Below are 22166 nucleotides of genomic sequence, written 5' to 3'. Positions count from 1 at the left end.
GCCACATGTAAGTTGTGTTGTACTGTACCTTACACTAATTATGAACCTAGATAGTTAATTCAATTGCAGATACCACATACAAATAATTTGTACTTACAGAAATAAGTAAACATTTAAACGTAATTTAAGCTGCTCAGCTTACTAGACATCAAATTCATCATCCGCATTAATCTTTCGTAAAATTGATTGAAATATATCATTTTCCTTCTTCAAACCATCCTTGCCTCTGTAGTAAGGAAATTCGTTATGCGTTGGTAGAAAATATATTCCGGGCTTAGAGAAATCCGCAGCGGCACCTAAATAATTAGTGACAGTATTGTTACATTTCCCTAGTCTTGCATTTTGGACGGAGTCGCATTCCATGCCAATGAACTTTTTAGGATGTTCCAACGCTTGCCACCAATAGAAAATTGCTCTGATATGGCTGCATATAACTAGACAAGGTATGTACGGTATGTCACTAGGTTGAAACTCACCGCCATTCGCGTAGAAATCTATATGACCTAGTCGTTCAGCTATACCGAAACCATCAATATTTGTATGGATAACATCTACTCTTTCAGCGTCAGAAGAATCTAGTCTCTCTTCTCTTGGTAACGCTCTGTAGCAGGGACCGGCTGGGTCTAATCCAGTTATTCTTGATATCTTCTTTCCTGTCGCAGCGTAGAAGTATTTTGCAGCGTGGGAGGACACGTGAGCGCCAAGACTTGCGCCTACTAATTCAAGGTTTTCAGCGGTCAGGCCGTGTTCGGTAAGTTTCACCAGAAATTCTCCAACTTTCTTACCGATGAATCTTGTTAAACGGACTGATCTGAAACAAATTATACATTTTTATACTCATCATAAATTTGAAAAAGACAGGATTATCAATTATTTTATTCTAGTTACTTTTTTATGTGTCACAATTAATTATAATAGACTTTTGTCTATAATAGTCCAATTATAATAATTAAGAGACAACATCGCCCAGTTGTTAGTGGTTAGCGTTAACGCGTGCAACCTAACCGATGATTGCAGGTTCAAAATCAGGCAAACACCAATGAATATTCATGTGCTTAATTTGAGTTTGCTTAATTCATCTCGTGCTCGGTGGTGAAGGAAAACATCTTGAGGAAACCGGCATGCGTCTAATTTAAAAAAAATGCCACATTTATATTCCACCCCGCATTGGAACAGCCTGGTGGAATATATCCCGAATCTTATCCTTAAAGGGAGAGGAGGCCTTAAAGCAGCAGTGGGATATTTACAGGCTGTTGTTGTTGTCTATACAGTCCAAAAATAATCAATAATTGAAATACTAATTCTCGTTCACCTAAATAAAAAACAAAATGCGTTTCATTATTTTAAAACGGTGAAAACATCGTATATCACGACTTTATTCATAAAATTGTATAACATACATTAATCAAGTGTCTTCAATACGTTATTATAAAAATATATAAAAAATATTAGCAATGATTTTTAAGCCACAACCGACTTGAAAGGAAGGAAAACAAAAAATTCAAAGATCAATTCAACTGATTAAATTAAATAATTACGCCATAGATATAATCGCATATAGTAGCGTGCATTAGTGTGTAACGATCGAGCTTACAGGATATTATAAATTAATATATTATGTAATGATTTTTTAAGCCACTGCCGGCTTGAATAGAGAAGGATTACAAAAAATTCAGTGGTCAAATCAAGCGATTTTAGTAAATAATTAAGCCATAGACCTGTTCATACAGAGAAGCGCATAGTAAGACACAACTTAGGTGTCGCATCTGCAAATTTAATAAAACCGATTACTGCCGATTTGTACTCTATTTGACTCTATTCGTCACTATAGATTCTCGCGTCAGTTCAACCAGAAAAAGCAAGTGCATGTAAATCGAGGTGTCAAATTGACGAGTATATTAGTTCATATGATATTACAAGTTATTACGTTTGTGTAAAGATCATATTCACATAATAAATAAATATTGATAATTTGTATAGTATATATATAAAAAAATATTATGTATATTCACAGTGGCATTGATCACTTTGATAAAATCAGTGATAATCATTGTATGTATTATAGATGATAAAAAAGCGTGGAGTTAATACCTATTGAATTCCAAGCAGGATATATTAATTAAAATAATTGTATTTAAATAACTTGACTTTGTATTTTTTAAATGTTAAAAAGAGTAACTACTGAGTTTCTTGCCGCTTCCTCTCGATAGAATCTTTTTTCCGAATCGGTGGTAGCTTCACTTAATTGTAAAATGACTTGAATAAAGTTTATTTTGATTTAGCTAGGTATTTTATGCCTCAAATCCAACGGCCAGATGCTACAACGTGAGCGAAGCCGCGTGCGTCAACCAGTCGTACCTATTATTATCATTACCAGTCACTTATAAGGCTCTTATACCTACCATCTACATAATCTTTTTTTTTTTTATTATTCTTTATTGCACAGATCAAACATGTACAAAGGGCGGACTTAAGGCTATTACAGCATTTTCTGCCAGCCAACCCAGAATAGTGCAGGAGAGAAGTCAGTAGGGTGTGCACAGAAGTTATAGAAAAAATTAAAATATATACATACCTATAGACCCCTATATATATATAAAAGTAACAGCCTGTAAATTCCCACTGCTGGGCTAAAGACCTCCTCTCCCTTTAAGGAGAAGGTTTGGAACATATTCCACCACGCTGTTCCAATGCGGGTTGGTGGAATACACATGTGGCAGAATTTGTATGAAATTTGTCACATGCAGGTTTCCTCACGATGTTTTCCTTCACCGCTGAGCACGAGATGAATTATATAGACAAATTAAGCACATGAATCAGCGGTGCTTGCCTGGGTTTGAACCCGCAATCATCGGTTAAGATGCACGCGTTCTAACCACTGGGCCATCTCTGCTGTATTATATATATATATATATATATATAATAATACAGTGAATTAATTAAATCGATGTTATACATAATATAAAATACATAAATATACATTGTGCAAATATGCAATTATCTTGTATTGAGTTAACCTCACTTATTAATATCTTGAAGGAAATTTTAGATTAATCAATTGAGATAATTACGACGTACTCGCCTGGGTAGGAACCAACCAATCATCAGATATTCTAACGCTAAACAACAATACGCAGTATTGTTGTGTTCCTGTTTGGAGGGTGAGTGAGCCAGTGTAACTACAGGCACAAGGGACAAAGCATCTTAGTTCCCAAGGTTGGTGGCGCATTGACGATGTAAGGAATAGTTAATATTTCTTACAGCGTCATTGTCTATGGGTGACCACTTACCATCAGGTGGCCCATATTGTAGTCCGCCAACCTATACCATAAAAAAAATTAATCAGGTGTTAGGCATAAAAAAGTCTGTATACTTTCCTAAAATTTAATCAAATTCGGTTCAGTCATTCAGCCGTGAAAGAGACAACTAACCCATAACCGACAGACAGACGGAATTACTTAAAATATTCATATAGATGATTTCAAATACCAATTTATTTTACGAAATAACATATATTTTTTTCAATTAAAGTCAACAACGCTTCAAACTTATTTGATTGATTGTGTAACTCGTCACAAGAGCGACACAGCTGTCCGTGATGGATTCCATATCGAAGGATAATTGACCTAGGCACTATATTTTAGTACTTAAAAGTTAAACACTAAAATTAAAATGATTAGAACTCTTGGATTTCGAAAACTCATTTGTTAATGTGTTTGTAATTAGCATTGAGCTGATCTATATAATTATTATTAATCTTGTATGTTGTTTTTTAACTCTGACCTAGTTAGAACGCGTGCATCTTAACCGATGATTGTGAGTTCAAAACCTGGCAAGCACGAACATTCATGTGCTTAATTTGTGTTTATAAGTCATCTCGGGTTCGCCGGTGAAGGAAAACATCGTGAAACCTGCATGTGTCGAATTTCTGCCATATGTGTATACAACCGATCCACAATGGAACAACTTGGTGGAATATGTTCCAAACCTTCTCCTCAAACGGAATAGAGTTTCTAGCCCTTGTTGTTTTTTAAAAAAAACGAAAATTCTTTTGTATAGGTCTACTAGACTACAGGCCTTATTATTATTTATCTTATTATTTTTTATGGATTTACCGATGGTAAAAATGCGGTACAAAAATATATGACCCAAAAGGTACTCACTCTACCTGCGCTTTTGAATTCTCACCAGCACTCAGTTGGACAGCTTACAAGTGACGGCATAGAGCTGAATCTTATTATTTTATGCTCTTATATCGTTCTATATACGTCACCTGGTGGTTCATATGACCCATCCATTTTTTGGACATGGGCCTGTAGTCTATACCTCCCATTTGGTCCAATTTAATTTTGAAGTCTTTTTTATGTATGTTTTCCTGAATTCACATTTATCTTTAAAAAAGGCGTAAGTACCTACAACGACCATATATAATTATGTCGACGGTGTACGTAAAAGGTATGGATCGCTTGAAGATCGATGGCAAGTAAAACACATGGACAATGTTGGCCAAATATTGACAAATAATTATAAGCTAAAAGTTTTAACGCTACCAACTTCTAGAATTGGAGCTGTAACTGGAACTCTTTCCAAAAAATAACCTATATATATTTTAGACCGGGAGATGATAATGACAAAATATTTGGTCATTTGTACCAGTATGGCGATTCTTCAGGGGTCTAATTACGTAAAGGCAAAAAGGAAAATGATAGTCATAGCGCTCGCACCGGCGGCCCAATCGCGTGGGCATTAATCGAATGCGTAAGAAATATAACGAGTGTCGAACGATTTGTTCCACAAAAATGCTTGAGTTTTCAGATAGTCGAAAAAAAAGAAGTAGGCGGTAGCGTAATGCCATACTTCTCAAGTGTGGCTTACAGCCCGCCATACCGACGCGAATACGTTAATTTTAATAAAAAATTCAACCATTTGTACCAGGTTAATTTTTGGATAGCTAATCATCGTCAAGTAGCCATTCACGAAAATCACCTTGCCATACTTTTCCGAGAGTTACCAATGGCCGCCATACCACTGCAAAGGAGTAATTTTTTTTTCTTTCGCCAAACGATTTGTACCAGTATTGCATTTGAATTTTTGGAAAGTAATTGGCAAAATGTGACCGTTATTATTTTTCCCATACTTCTAGTGGGGGGAAAAAGTGCTGCCAAACTTGGAATACTTATTTATTTAACCCCTTTTTAAAATACGACTGTAAAACACGTAAAATCACTTTTTACATCATGGCATCATTATATTCTCGTAATTTGGATGCAATTGTACGTGAAAAAAAATATTACATTTTGTAAACATGAGGTCAATGACTGTCAAACTTGAGCTAAAAGGTGAAAAAGAAAAACAAAATTTGATGATTTGTACCAGTATGGCATTTAGATTTATGGAAATTATACGACACGATGTGACCATTATTATATTTGCCATACTTGTAGTAGAGGGAAAAAGTGGCGCCATACTTCATCAAAGATCAGGTTTTTATCTTTCGACATGTTTTTAAGGTACAAGACATAAAATCATTTGTTACAGTATGGCATCATCGTATTAGGTTAATTTGGATAAAATTTAACCTAAAAAAATAATCCCATACTATAACCATATTATACAACATAACATCTGCTTATAAGTCACGATTGCCGCCACCTAGGTGTTTGAAACTTTGTATTTATATTCGTTAAACCTCAAACTTACAGGAAAAATTAGTGCCATACTGGTACAAATTGTTCGAATTACGAATAAAATCTTAGGATTTTGAAAAAATATTGTTCACATTCGCCGCCTTCCACTGGTATGGCATTATCAGACTTCTAATTATGACCATACAGGGAACTGTTAAAAAAAGTTTCAAGGTGGTACAAGTCGTTTGGCGAAAAAAAAAACATTACTCCTTTGCAGTGGTATGGCGGCCATTGGGAACTGTCGGAAAAGTATGGCAAGGTGATTTCTGTGAATGGCTACTTGACGATGATATGCTATCCAAAAATTAGCCTTGTACAAATGGTTGAATTTTTTTATTAAAATTAACGTATTGGCGTCGGTATGGCGGGCTGTAAGCCACACTTGAGAAGTATGGCATTACGCTACCACCTACTACTTTTTTTTCGACTATTTGAAAATACAAGCATTTTTATGGAACAAATCGTTCGGCACTCGTTATTTTTCTTACGCATTCGATTAATGCCCACGCGATTGGGCCGTCGGTGCGAGCGATTTGACCATCATTTTCCTTTTTGCCTTTACGTAATTAGACCCCTGAGGAACCGCCATACTGGTACAAATGACCAAATATTTTGTCATTATCATCTCCCGGTCCATTATCCCAATTTACTCGTGTAAAACCAAGCTTCTATACTGAATATCTCAATATTCGTAATAAATAGTACCCATTATTTTAGGACCTCTTTTCTATATAAGACCTTTTTATGATTTATTTTACAAATGGGTCAGAATTTTAAGTGATCATCGCTTAAAGATATTGGCGCTATAAGAATTATTGACCATTATTTACATGGCCAATGCGCCAACCTTGGGAGCTGATGTTACATCTCTTTAAACGTATTCAACGTATGAATTGAAAACACCATAAAATTGATCATTAACTTCCTTATTCCGCATAGAATAAACCATTACTACAAATTTACGTATATATGTTTTTCTGTGATATATAATGTTGTACATCACCTGAATAGTTATTACATTTTTGATTTAAATTACTTTAAATCGTTTATTTTACTACGCTTTACGTTAAAAACCTTATCATATTTGATGATGATGATTTGATTTCAGGACTTGGATTTTGGGTGGGTTACATCAGCACAGAGATCTAAGATACAGTTAGATACAAAGGCTGTCTTAGTCGGAATTTGTCATGAAGAAATTCTTCATTAATTTCTATAGCAGGACACACGGCTTCACGTGCGAAATTTTATTCTAACTGATATTTCAAAAATGCACAAACATTATTTTAAGTAAACGAAACGTTATATTATAATGAGGTTTATTATTTTTACTTAATGAATAATTGATTTCCTAAATAAACCACCACCCTATTTTCACACCCTTAAGGTTCACGATGAGCATGCAGTGGTACCTAATAGACAATTATACAAATGCAAAAGTATAGTACGACACAACTGTAGATGTAGCATCGGCAAAATTCGTGAAACCGATCACAACCGAATTAAGTACGCTATCCCAAATTATCAATATTTATTTCTTATGCGAATATGATCTTTACACAAACGTTATAACTTGTAATATCATATGACCTAATATATTCGTCAATTTGACACGTCGATTTACATGCACTTGCTTTCTCGGGTTGAACTGATGCGATAATCTATAGCGATGAATAGCGTCAAATGGCGCGATAGGGAGCTATTTCTATTGGTTGTATTAATCGTCAGTAATCGGTTTTATTGAATTTGCCAATGCTACATCTAAGTTGTGTCGTACTATACTTTTGCAATTGTTATTTATATTACTGGATTTGTTAATTATAGTATTTATTGCTTTATTTTAGAAATTAAATGTATATAATCTCTAGTATTTAAGTAATATAAAATATATATGAATATTGTACCTTAAAAAGATGTTGTGGCCGTCTTAAAGAATCGCACACTTTATAATAAGTATAGATGTTTTTATCTATAAAACGTGTAATTATAGTGACTACTGATGGTCCTTAATAAACAAATAAATAATACTAGTACAGATTTATTATTAAATATAAATCAAAATATATTTTATTCGAGTAGGCTTTTACAGGCACTTTTGAATCGTCATTTACCGGTAAGTAAATTCTACCGAGAAGAATCGGCAAGAAACTCAGTAGTTACTTTTTTTCAACATTTAAAAATACAGTCATATATAGTTAATTTCATGATAATACTACTGGCTTAAATTGCAATGGATTTTTGAAATTGAAGTAGGAAGGTGAACTTCCAAATAGGCCTCATGGTAAGTTTTCTTTAGGAATGCCTTTAACGTTATTTATGCCTGTCATTACTAGATATAGAACACGTGATAAGTGGACGTTACTGAACTGAAGACTTTACAGATCTCTACGAAGCAAATACATTCTTAGATCAAATAAAGGCAAGGGCAAGTATCGGCTTCAGATGTACCTAACTAGTGTCTTGTTTGAATTCGTTCATTCGAAACCATTCCTCTCCTTCCCGAATACTAAGTGACATTCAAACTACAGAATCTAGACGTCGCTTAGTACATTCAAGAGAAAAATCTGCTCCTCAATAAGACCATAAAAAGTTAGTACTTATAGGACAATGTATACGCGTTTTTTTAAACAATACTAAGAATGCCCCAAGTTAATTAAGAAATTACTAATATAACCATTTACCCATCATTTTGAGCTTATCACTCGTTTTTTTTATGGTATAGGTTGGCGGACGAGCATATAGGCCAACTGATGGTAAGTGGTCACTATCACCCATAGACAATGCCGCTGTAAGAAATATTAACTATTCCTTACATCGTCAATGTGCCACCAACCTTGGGAACTAAGATGTTATGTCCCTTGTGCCTGTAGTTACACTGACTCACTCACCCTTCAAACCGGAACACAATAATACTAAGTACTGTTATTTAGCGATAGAATATCTGATGTGTGATCGTGTAAGGATTGGGGACGTTATATAGCCCAAGGGGCTAAGATCGATCCTGCCTTTCTACCAGGCAACCCGGAAAGCACTGCGCTATTGACGTTTCTGTGACGTTTTCAAATATATTATAAATTAAATTTTAACAAAAAGAAAAACCGACTTCAAACAAAACAGTATTTTAAAACAAATTAAAATGCACTAAAAAGTAATAAAAATAATTGCATATTTAACACATTTTTGAGAGTCCTCCTAGGTAAAATGAAATGAAAAATATTAGACTACTTAAAAGTCGATTTACGATTATATAACGTAGTTATAGTTATTGTTATATTTGGAGCCGGTGTCAGCCACAGGCACACGCTTTAACAATCAAAAGAAAGAAACGATACGAGCCTCTTGATTGACCCAGTATAATATCGTATAAAAGGTAATTTGTATGAAACATTTCTTAAAGTATTCTCGTATTGTTTTTTGATAGTTATAGTATAGGGTTGGCTGACACCGACTCCAAATATAGCAATAATTATAACTACATTATATAATCGTAAATCGACTTTTAAGTAGTCTAATATTTTTCATTTCATTTTACCTAGGAGGACTCTCAAAAATGTGTTAAATATGCAATTATTTTTATTACTTTTTAGTGCATTTTAATTTGTTTTAAAATACTGTTTTGTTTGAAGTCGGTTTTTCTTTTTGTTAAAATTTAATTTATTTTTAGATTTTAAGTGAAGCTGATGTAGACTAACATTATTTTATTAATATGGATAGATTAAGCGTGCCGTTTATATGAATCAGAAACTACTACAGGGACAATTTCAAAAGAAACTTTCGAATAAAGCAAATAAAATAGACTTTCGAAAATGCGGCTTTAATACGTCATGCGGCATAAACTACAAGGTACCACCCTCGAATGAGCTGTAATCGACCTCAGTAAAAAAACTTTGCAAAAGAGCTATTCGTATGCTATGTCGTACATCATATGACATCACATCATATACACAAAATTTGATTAAAGACAGAAAGAAATTCTGCCCCAAATCGCACCCTAACTGTAAGCCGTTTAGGAGTTCCGTCAATACATAGTATAAAACAAAGTCGCTTTCTCTGTCCCTATATCTTTAAAACTACGCAACGGATTTTGATGCGGTTTTTTTAATAGATAGTGTAATTCAAGGGGAAGGTTTGTGTATATAATAAATGAACAATATAGTAAAGAAACACTGACAATTTTAGAATTTTGCAATGTGATGTCGTAAATAAACAAATTCTTTAGTATATTTAGTATCAGTATTGCACCCGTGAGAAGTCGGGGCGGGTCGCTAGTTGATTATAATATTCGATTATGACAATTACATGAACATAAACACGTTCCGGAAGGTGATTCTAATATCCAAGTAACCCATAAATAAAAGATTCGGCCGAGTATTGCTAACGTGCTCCTCAGAATTGTTCCGTTCCCTCCCGTTCCCTTAATTTGTCATGGATCCTGTGCTCAGAACCTTACCAAACTTTCACTAAACTACCCTTAAAGTATATTCTTTATAATAAAAAAAGAATCATCAAAATTGGTTAACGTGATTTTGAGTTATTCACCTATTTGTCGCGCATATACATAATGCAAATTTAAGACTTATGTCGTTTTCATACGGATACCATCATCGGAAAAAAATAAAAAAAAAATGGGACCCCACGGGAAGCACTACCTTTCAAACAAAAAAAAAATTATCAAAATCGGTCCACCCAGTAAAAAGTTATGAGGTAACAAACATAAAAATAAAAAAAAAAAAAAAAAAAAAAAAAAAATACAGACGAATTGATAACCTCCTCCTTTTTGAAGTCGGTTGAAAACGAAGTATTGTCAGTTATAAGTACGTATAAGAAATGGTGAAAAATTCTTGCAGAGATTATATCAATGGGAGGAGGGTACCACTTACAATTACATAATCAAATAAGTATTCATCAGGGAACGCCCGACAGTTACATAACCTAAAAAATACGTCTGTCCGATGTACAGCTGTGAGTTAGACTGCCTGACTGCACCCGTCGTAAGAGAGTGAGCCAGACAGACTGGTAACGCGTTTAAAATATAACTTCAATCGTTACCAGTTCTATAAGAATTTCTTGCGTAGAACAAATAGCTGTGGATTAGAGAGAGAAGCCTGCCTGCCGCTGTCATATACCTAAGAGTAAGAATAGGCAGATATACTGGCGCCGTAACGCCTCAACCGATTAAGATATATCAATCGTTGACAGTTCTGTAAAGATTTCTTGCATAGTATAAATCGCGCGTGATCAAAATAGGATGTAATATTTTGGAATAGAGAAATGGTTAGTCCTGTAATGATAGCGTCAGCAAAGTAATGTCATGCTTATAAAACGTTATTACATATTAATAGAGTGGATTTTTGAGTCGCTATATTTTCGAGATTTATGATTAAATGATTAATTTAATAATTAGATTAATAATTACTGGAAATAAGATGATATGTAAAACTATGAAAATTCAATGAAAAGGAAATATTTCTACCAGCTAAACATACATAAAACATATATCTACATAGATATAGTTCGCTAAAATCATACCCTTTGACGCTGCAAGATTGCTATTCGTTATTGTTCAAAAAGGCTTTGCTAACGCTCCTTCGTTCGACAGCTATCATTTTCGATATACTTCGACAAAGTTCCATCCCATTATCATAGCGCCCCCATTATATCAGCGACGATACGGTACAGGTGACATGTGTACCTATGGCATTTTAACGCGTATCGCACCGTCATATTGTGAAATAGATATTTTAAGCTGGAATATTCTAGACTTTCCGATATTCAAAGTGGAAATAACGGGTTAAAAGTATGACAAAAATATTTGTAAAAAAAAAACCAGCTGAGTTTCTTTCCGGTTCTCTCCGGTTCTTCTCAGGTCCGGTAAATTTCCAAACTGAGACTGTAACACTTCCTTATAGAATAAAAATATTTTAACTTTGACTATACTGGAGAACTGTCAATAAAAGCTTTCAGCTGTTAGCTGTCATGATAAGTTGAGTCGAGATGGTCAGAACTCGTGCATCTTAACCGATGATTGCGGGTTCAAACCCAGGCAATCACCGCTGTTTCATGTGCTTAATTTGTCTTTATAATTCATCTCGTGCTCAGTGATGAAGCAAAACATCGTGAGGAAACTTGCATGTGACAAATTTCATAGAAATTCTGTCACATGTGCATTCCACCAACCCGCATTGGAACAGCGTGGTGGAATATGTTCCAAAAAACCTTCTCCTTAAAGGGAGAGGAGGCCTTTAGCCCAGTAGTGGGAATGAACAGGCTGTTGTTGTTGTTGTTGTTGTACCACCTGCTTGGAATGTAGATTCTAACAAGAAACAAGAGAAAGTTCAGTATTTACTCTTCTTCTATTCATATTATTCGATACAAGATTTTGTAGATGATAAAAAAGCGTGGAATTAATACCTGATGACTTCCAAGCAGGATATATTAATTTAAATAATTGTATTTAACTAACTTGACTTTGTATTTTTTAAATATTGAAAAAGAGTAACTACTGAGTTTTTTGCCGGTTCTTTTCGGTAGAATCTACATTCCGAACCGGTGGTAGCTTCACTTAAATGTTAAATGACGATTTAAAAGTTTTTGTGTAAGCCTACTTGAATAAAATTTATTTTGATTTTGATATTATATTGCGAATAATTCTTAAGTGTGACTGCAATAGGTGATTTAGTTATAATGACATTGTATCGCTATCTGTAGTCATTTCACGTGTTAATATTTTATGGACGAGATCACTTGGGATTAAATGGCCTTCAGAGCTATAAGAACTGTAGTGACATGTTGGTTAGAATAAGAAAAAAATACTTTAGAAGTATTGATAATTGATCTCGTGCTCGGCAACTGAGCTGAGATGGCCTAGTGGTTAGACCTCGTGCATCTTATTCGATGATTGCGGGTTCAAAACCCAGGCAAGCACCCCTATATATATATGTGCTTAATTTGTTTTTATAATTCATCTCATACTCGGCGGTGAAGGAAAACATCATGAGGAAACCTATGCATGTGTCTAATTTCATCGAATTTCTGCCACATCTGCATTCCATCAACCCGCATTGAAACAGCGTGGTGGAATATGTTCCAAACCCGGAGAGGTTAATGGAAGAGGAGGCCTTATCACAGCAGTGGGAAACTTACAGGCTGTTACTTTACTTTACTTCGGTGACTTGCATCCGTTAAAATATCTGATATATTGGACTTTGTATTTTTAAATGTCAAAAAAAAGTGTAACTATTGAGTTTCTTCCTCGGTTCTTCTCCGTATACTAGATTAGTAATTTTCGAATCGTAGCTACACTTAATATAGTTGTTAAATGACGATTCAAAAGTGTTTGTAAAAGCCTACTTGGATAAAGTATATTTTGATTTTCACAGCATGTTTTCTGTTTTACCAATGGAAAAAGTCTTCTTCTCAAAATTCTTCAATTCAGATTCTTGGCTTTAATGTATTCTATTTGTAATATATATGGAGACTGATAAATGGGCTAAGTTTTTAAGATATAGATGACGCGGCAGCTGTAACTGAGATGATGATAGATGAGGTATGCGGAGGAGTGAGGACTATGCTGTAAGAAAGATCTTGAGCATGGATATGGATGGATATGATTAGAAAGAATTTTACTTGTGAGGTGACGTCAGACAGAGAAGTATGGAAGAATACATGCTGCGCCGACCCCGAATAAAATTAGTATAAGGGCAGAAGGATGATGATTTATGATATAGGTAGGTGTAAGGGCAAATGGTCACCTGAATATTGACCATTCTTTGAAACTAAGATATGTACCTTATGGCTGTAGTTACTCTACTATAGGTATAATACTATCAGAGCGAATAATTATGCTGACCATAAGATTATTCTATGGAAACGTTTGTCACTCTTAATGAATGGTAAGATTAGATCTGAAATCAAATCTCTGTGACGTCACGAATGCCTTACCAACAATAATAATAAGTAATCAAAGATTAGAATTACTTTTTATAATTAGAACTTTTTTGTGTGTTTATAATTTCTAGGTCGAATTAAATTTCGGAGTTCTCAATTACCTCATCGATATCTGAATGTCGTAATTATTGCAATACACAAAAACATCTTGATGTAAATAAAAAATTAACGAACAAAAAATATTCACAGATAAAATAGAATAACGAGATTGCGATCCAATAAAAAATAAATCCAATAAATATATGAAAAACAGCGAACACAGATGGAAGTAGGTATCTAGAAAATATTCATGCATGCTATTCTCATTCTATATGCGAGCATTGTTTTGCAAATAGATGCCATTGTATGCGGTGCGATCGTTGATTAATATTGTTTAAAATCAAGACGTATTACGATAGCTTTCAGACAATACTTCATTTCATTAATTCTATTATTTTTTTTTTAAATATCATAAAGATTGGACTGGCTAATGGGTTACTTGATAGTCCAGGTAGGTTTATTTATGTGTGCGTTTGTGTGTGTGAAATTGGGAAGTCAATATCTATATAGTATAAAATAAAATCGCCTTGTAAAGAGTCGAGATGGCCCACTGGTTAGAACACGTGCATCTTAAACGATGATTACGGGTTCAAACATCATGAGTAAACCTGCCACATGTGTATTCCATCAACAACCCGCACTGAAAAGCAGCTTGATGGAATATGGTCCAAACCTTCTCCTCAAAGGCCTTAGCCCAATAGTGGGAAATTTACAAGCTGCTGTTGTTGTTTTTGTTTTTGTAAGGGTAGACGGCGGGAACGGAGGAACGGAAAATAGTTTTAGCTTGACATATTTTAATGCATTTTTCATCAATAAAAGGAACCCGCCGATTTTCTTTCAACGATTCTTCTCAGGATAGGGTGTTTTCGAACCGTTGCTAGTGTTTAATTTTACTATCAATAAGTGTAATGCTTCCATATTTAGTAAAGGAATATGAGTTTGAGTTTGATCTAAGAGTAAGGTTTACATGTTTTATACACCCATAATATAGAAGAGAATATCAAGAATTCCAACTTTCTTGCCTTATAAAATACCAAAACCTTTTTATTATGTTTCCCTAAAATTTGTATCTATATGAAGCTAGGATGGAAAGCTGGTTGGATAATATATTAGTTGTACAAAATAAATTTTATTTTATAAATATTGTAAGGAGTGTCATCCCTTGCACGCCAGCCTACCTGCCCTAGGCTATATAAGATGTGCGATTCCAAGACTAGATCCCACTTATCATCTCACGCTAGACGGTCGTCATGCTGTCGGTACGTTAGATAATTAGTATTTCGCCAATTGTTATTATTGTCAGCTAGTTTAATAAAAGTTATTGTTAAATTCTTTATTTTGATAAAACATAAAATAAGAGTGTTTTGTGGGTAGCAATGATGTTCTAGTAAACAGATATGTCATTAACGCGCAAAATGTGAAGACTATAAAATGTCCTAATTGGGACGTTTGCCTTTAGTTGTTTTCATCATAATTATGCCAGTAATACGTTTTGCATAAGGAAAACATCTGGTTATCCCTTTTACTTATTGTTTTTGTCAAGCTATCCTTTTTACTTGTAACGAAATGTAAAATAAACGGTCCTCAGCGCGGCACACTTTTTTTTGTTGTTTAGTATGGGTATAACATATCTGTTAATTAGAATATCATTGGTCGGTAGATTCTTTTTTTTAATAAATTAAAATCTGATTCTTATAATATAGTATGGTAATACTTACTTAGGATATATATAAGTCAGAAATTGGAAAGTCTCAGTGATGAGGACGTTGTAGCCACGCTTGGAATAAGCAGTTCCAACAGCTTGAGTCTGAGGTAACACCGAACTGTCCAGAAAACCCACAGCATATAAAACTGTCTTCTTATTCTTGAAATCTGTGGACAGATAACAAATTATGACTACGAATTACCAATTATAGAAAACTAATATTGGAAGTACAAAAACTATGATCGCTCTATTACTGGAGGAACGCCTCCAATCAACTCAAGGACTTATTGGTAAAACTGTACCTTCGATTACACCAAAAATTACATATGATGAATGAGAATGAGAAGACATGAATTACACCAATGATAGGCCACTTTAATTCTATAGAAATAAAAAATATTATGGTATGATAATATAATTAAAAATAGTTATGTAATTATGCTACTTAAGAACGTTAAATGTAAATTAGTAATCCTACTATTGATCAGTGGTGGTGAATAAATATGCGAGTTAGTGAGCTGAATTTCATTTTAATGATTCTCAATACGATAAGATCCGAGATAGCCCAGTGGTTAAAACGCGTCCATCTTAACCGATGATTGCGGGTTCAAACCCAGGCAACCAATAAATATTCATGTGCTTGATTTGCTTTATAATTTATCTTGTGTTCGGAGGCGAAGGAAAATATCGCGAGGAAACCTGCATGTGACTAATTTCATAGAAATTCTGCCACATGTTTATTCCACCAACCATCATTGGAACAGCGTGGTGGAATATGTTCCAAACCTTCTCCTCAAAGGGAGAGGAGGCCTTATCCCAGCAGTGGGAAATTTACAAGCTGCTGTTAATTCTCAATATATTTAACGCCGAGCGCGAGATGAATTTAAAACCCAAAATAGTTTTAATCTTGTTTGAACCCTAAACCCCAAAATCTTTAGCAAAGGTTCACGTGTTCTGAACACAGGTACTAAAGCTTTGGTGATATTATTAACAAGAGAAACTGTCTTTTTGGTAACGTAAGTTTACACTAGCTTCTAATTTCTAAAACGTTGATTAAATTGAAATTAGCTGATGACGCAATAGTAGTAATTAACGTTTATATTCAGATTGAAGCCGATAGTTAATCTCACTTTGACTGCCGTTAAAGGTATTGCTGGTAAGTCGAAATTGAAATATTCTATAATAATTTGTCAGCGAATTACCAAAGTAATTGATTTGTTTCGTACTTCAAAGATAACACACATTTTGATATTAGCAAATAATCTACCGAGAAATACTCAACTTTATTTGCGTTGTGGAAATAAATTTATACGTACTTGATTTTGTCTTTTCAAATAATTCTAAAAAATATTTTGATTGAAATGCTATGTAAATTTAAGTAAAGAAATTTACTGTCAACGCTGAAAATCGTTTGATTTTTTCCTATAGATAATTAAATGAATGCCGCAGAGAGTTCAATCAGTCAGACTCCTAAAATTTCGTTAATATGTAAATAAAGCGACTCATAAAACCTTCACAGTAATACTAGATACCCATGCTATTGCGAAGGTAAAAGATCCTTGAGTTACCCCCAACACAACCGATGGGGATGTTGAAACACGTTGGTGGACATAAGTACTTCTAGACTGGTTTGTTTTACTAATTTTCAATCTTATGTCATATAGAATGTTGTAATGGGATAATACAGCAGATTTTCAGCAGTAATATTTATACTGCAGAAAAGAGCTATCCGAACTATTTACAATATTAGCTCTAGTACATAATTACGCGAGAAATTTAAAAAAATATGTTTATTAACGGCTGCTACGCAATATATTTTTGATAATATAATGTTTTTTTTACAAAATAATACACAAAAGTATTACATATAAGCTGATACACATACTACAGGGTGGGCCATGAATTAGTTAACATTTGAAAAAATCGTATAAAAAAAACCATTTAACATATTTTAGAAATCGTTTATTTACGAGAAAGCTAATTAGTTGTAATTTATTTTTTAAAAATTATTTGTCTAAATGACCACCGTTTCGGTTTTTGCACTCATCTAAGCGAGTCCTGAAGTTTTCAAATACTCTTCTGCAAAGAGACCGCGAGATCGCCGACATCTCTTCGATGATTTATTCTTTAAGTTGACGCAGTGTATTCGGTTTATCAATGTAGACACGACTCTTTAAATAACCCCATAAAAAGAAGTCTGCTGGGGATAGATCTGGACTTCTGGGTGGCCATGGGATGTCACCACGTCTGGATATCAGCTTTTCCGGAAACATGTCTTTGACCACCGGCAAGGACCCGTTCGATGTGTGACACGTGGCTCAATCTTGTTGAAACCACGTGTTACGATTGTAGCCAGCAAATTCCAGTAGCATCGGTGCTAAGAACTCCCGTAACATTTTCACATACTCGGCAGAATTAACAGTAACTGAACGGCCTCGAGAATCTTCAAAAAAGTAAGGTCCGATGCTTCCTTCTGCTGAAATTGCAGCCCATACAGTTACCTTAGGAGAGTGAAGTGGCCGCTCATGTTTAGCTTTAGGATTTTCGCTGCTCCAATACCTGCAATTCTGTTTGTTTACATGTCCATTTAGGTGGAAATGGGCTTCGTCAGAGAATAAAATGTTGTCAAAATTACTGAATCGAGTTAACATTGTTTCGGCATATGACTTACGCAAATTTAAATCGTTAGGCTTTAGTTCTTGCACTAGCTGGATCTTATATGGATGTAATTTCAAATCTAATTTCAAAATACGACGTAATGATGTGCGGGATAATCCTAATTCAGCCGAACGTTTGCGTGTCGATAAACCTGGATCACGTCGAACAGAAACGGAAACTTGCTGCACGTTCTCATCGCTCCGAGAAGTCCGCGGGCCGCCGGTTTGTTTCACATTTAGTGTAGATCCCGTCTCTTCGAACTTCTTCACCCATTTCTTTATTAAAGGAGCACTTGGACACTGACTTAAGTCGTGTAAACCATATTCAACGCGAAATAAGCGTCTCACAGTAATGAGCGAAAAGTTGTTTAAATAAAACTGTTTCACGCAGTAAGCGCGTTGCGGCCCCGTGAAGCGATCCATTGCGACTAAATTTCCAAAATGCGAGCTAGTACCCCTGCCCGCGCCCGCGCCCCGCGCGGCAATAGTTTGCGCGGTAAGTTACATTTAAATGTTAACGAATTCTTGGCCCACCCTGTATTAATACAAGAAATAAGAATAAATTTGTAACCCCTAGTTTCCGTTTTTTTTTTATGGAATAGGTTGGAGACGAGCGTATAGGCACCCGATGGTAAGTGGTCACCATCAACCATAGACAATAACGCTGTAAGAAATATTAACATTACATCGTTCATGCGCCACCAACTTTGGGAACTAAGATGCTATGTCCCTTGTGCCTGTAGTTACACTGGCTCACTCACCCTTTAAACCGGAACAAAACAATACTACGTACTGTTGTTTAGTGGTAGAATATCTGATGAGTTGGTGGTACCGACCCAGGCGGGCTTTCACAAAGCCCTACCACGCATACGGTAAAGAGACTTTTGGGCAATGGTATACGCATATATAATAAGATACTGGGAAAAATAATCAATTTACCATTTACAAAATTAATAAATAAATCTTATTATTCATTAAAACAGTACTTAAAAAAACGAATGGAGTTAAGCTCGGGTTCCATCTCAGGACACTAATTATTGTAAAGGACAGCGTTGTAAATACCTATGTTTATTTGAAATGAGAAACTATGCGAAATTATTGGTATGATTAGAAAACGACGTACCTATGTTCTTCTCTTTGGGTATGCTTCTATGAGCTGATAGAATTGGAAATTGCTTCCTGGTGATTTGACCAGTATCAGACATCCTGTGGACAATGATCTGCAGCATATTCATCATAACTGGAGTGATTGATGCATTCTTCGTAACACCAGGACCTGAAAACGTTTATTGGACTGCTTATGATAATAGTCTGGCCAAAAGTTGGAGGTTTGGAGGTAAGGGAAGTCATACGGCATTTTTAATTATAGAACGTAATAAAGATGATATGTAGTATCAAATAAATATCTTGAGATAATTTTTATTATATAGCGTAGTAGGCAGCAAACTGCCTGTTGGGCCAAATGTTGGTAAGTGGTCACTATCGCCAACAGACAATGGCGCCTAAAGGAATATTAACCATTCTTTCCAAACCAAATACGCTACCAACCTTGGAAAGTTTTAAGTTCCCAGATTATACTATAAATTATTAATTATATATTAGGCAGCTTTTGTGATATTAAGTTGTTGATAGGTGGCACCCGTAATAACGGTGTGATGGTATAGAGGAGGGCTGCGCGCGGTTGGACAGTATTTGAACCTAGCAGGAAACAGTATTATTATTTTATTTTATTATATCCGATATCCAGCCGTTTCCGAGATAAACCGGAACAAACAGACACACAAAAAATACAGAAGTTGATAGTTTTGTTATGTAACCAAAATATGTACCGTGTATATATTTATGCATTTAGTAAAAAGTAGTTATTTTAATAGTACAAACAGACACTCCAATTTTGTTATTTGTATACCTCAGAACATGATAAAAGAATTGTTTTGTTTTCATTGATATGATCTGAAGATTCTTTAGTCCATGTTTCCGTGATTAATACAAATTTAACGCGAGTAAAATCGTGAAGCATCTTCAATAAAAGATTTCACTGTATCCTATTTACATTTACATGTGGGAAATTAAACGGGAAGGCGGATTATAAAAAGTGTATCAAGTGAATGTACAGTCGGGGTAAGAAAAGGTTCGTCACCTTAAGATCTATTTTCGCGTGCTCAGTATGAGCGACAATCTGCTTTACCGATCGAGAATGACATATTGCATCGCAATGATTTGACGTTTAGATTCAAAAGGTACTAAGAGTTTAAGACTTGATAAAGAAATGAATTTGAAAACTGACGAAGGAAGAACTGACTATTATATAAAATATTTTTAATTTTTAATTATTTAATTGACACCGACTCCAAATATAAAAATAAATATAACTACGTTATATAATCGTAAATCGACTTTTAAGTAGTCTAATATTTTTCATTTCATTTTACTTAGGAGAACTCTAAAAATGTGTTGAATACACAATTATTTTTATTACTTTTTAGTGCACATTTATTTGTTTTAAAATAGTGTTTTGTTCGAAGTCGGTTTTTCTTTTTGTTAAAATTAATATTTATTATTTCAAATGTTGGAAAAGAGTAATCGTTTATTTTCTTGACGATTCTTCTCATTAGTATACATTTTCCGATAGATTTGAGTTTCAAATAATTCCGTAAAATTGTGATACTATAGTATGTATTAAGGCCTACTTGAATAAATTATATTTTTAGAAAATGCATTAAATTGTTGGGAAAAACGAAAAACAGCGTCGCTGTCATAAAACTTTAAAATACAAATATGCTTTAATAAATATTTTCTTTAATATTAGAGTGGTTTCAATAGAGCCTGTCGTAGTCAGGTGTTGACTTAACTAAAACTTCTATTAAAATCCGTATGCTATACTACGCGAAGTTAAACCCGAGCTAGACACTCTTGATCCGTTCTGAGAGGCATGAACGTGATAGCCATCCTTAAGGATTGGTCTTTAAAATACAAGATGATTTTTTTCCAATCCGACTCATACATTTCGAAGATTTATAATGTACAATTTTAGTATAGATTTTAACAAAAACCAAAAACTAGCTTTTTCAAAATATTGGGAATTTTTGTTTTATAAAATACTTTAGCAGAAGTGCATATAAGCTCAGGTAGCTTATATGCACTTCTGATACTGAATGCATACTGAATGTTCAACACAATTCATAAAAAGTTAAGTTTATAAGCTTTTTCCTTACTTTTAGAATCTGATTTGTATTTTTATTGCTATTTATTACTTTCTTACTTTTTATTTATTTCATTTAAAATTACAGAATAAATTAAATTAACTATAAAATAATTATATTTTTGCTCGCGTTAGAAAATCAAAATGTAGCTTTATAATAAACGCTAAAGTTTTATTTTCTATGGTTTTATTACAGGACTAATTGAAAGAGCACATAACTTGTGTAACCCTTATATTACTTTATTTCGGTATTACTTAGTGTGTATCCTTTGTTGGAGACTCATAAATAAAATAAATATATAAATTCTTAGGAAATATTAACCATTTCTTTCATCTACTAGGATGTTATGCCCGTGCCTGCAATTACACTGGCTAAACACAATAATACTGCTGTTTGGTGAAAAATAATTCTGAAGTGAACGGTACCTAGACAAGCGATCATATGGCGCCCAATGAAAAGACATAGAGGGTACCGCTAGCTATAGCACACTAAGTACTTGATACCAAATGCGTCATTCCACAGAGAAAAAATGGGCGGTACCCAAACGCAGAGGATATTTATGATATTGGATCAAATTGTAATAGTACTCACATTCCGGTATTAATCCTGCTGGATAACCAATTTCCGGTCGTGGCTCGAAGCTGTGGACTCCCGCTGGTCCCAATGCTAATAAAAATGCCAGAACGCATGACATCTCTGCCAATCTCTGCATTTTACTGTAAGAGGAAAAGGGATAGTAAATAATTAAAAACTTTTAAATATCAATAGACTTTTCTCTTCTTATTTACATTTACAAACGACATATTGGTATGCCATGGTTATCTATCGGTTAGATACACCACTATATATGTTCTTAATTTGTGTTTATAATTCATCTCGTGCTCGTCATTGAAGGAAAACATCGTGAGGAAACCTGCATGTGTCTTAT

The 22166-nt window shown here is 34.3% G+C and overlaps 1 protein-coding gene across 1 annotated transcript; it reads right to left on the bottom strand.

Moving 5' to 3' along the window:
• Window positions 1–30: 30 nt before the first annotated feature.
• LOC124540341 (phospholipase A1-like) lies at window positions 31–21955 on the bottom strand. The gene is made up of 4 exons (XM_047117857.1): window positions 21830–21955; window positions 19159–19311; window positions 15392–15545; window positions 31–811 (listed from the first exon to the last, which is right to left on the bottom strand). The coding sequence occupies exons 1-4, from the start codon at window positions 21948–21950 to the stop codon at window positions 142–144; spliced, it is 1098 nt and encodes a 365-aa protein (XP_046973813.1). The 5' UTR covers window positions 21951–21955; the 3' UTR covers window positions 31–141.
• Between the last annotated feature and the right edge of the window lie 211 nt (window positions 21956–22166).

This window comes from Vanessa cardui, chromosome 24 (genome assembly GCF_905220365.1).
Source record: "Vanessa cardui chromosome 24, ilVanCard2.1, whole genome shotgun sequence".
NCBI lineage: Eukaryota > Metazoa > Arthropoda > Insecta > Lepidoptera > Nymphalidae > Vanessa > Vanessa cardui.
This window is presented reverse-complemented; position numbering and strand designations above follow the sequence as displayed.

Bases quoted from the DNA above. Each gene is read 5' to 3' on its own strand.
- LOC124540341 (XM_047117857.1), bottom strand. From the start codon at position 21,950: ATGCAGAGATTGGCAGAGATGTCATGCGTTCTGGCATTTTTATTAGCA. The intron at 15,546-19,158 runs GTACGTCGTTTT...ATCTGTCCACAG, and splicing joins ACCCAAAGAGAAGAACATAG to ATTTCAAGAATAAGAAGACA. The intron at 812-15,391 runs GTAAGTATTACC...AATTTGTTTCAG, and splicing joins CTGACTTATATATATCCTAA to ATCAGTCCGTTTAACAAGAT.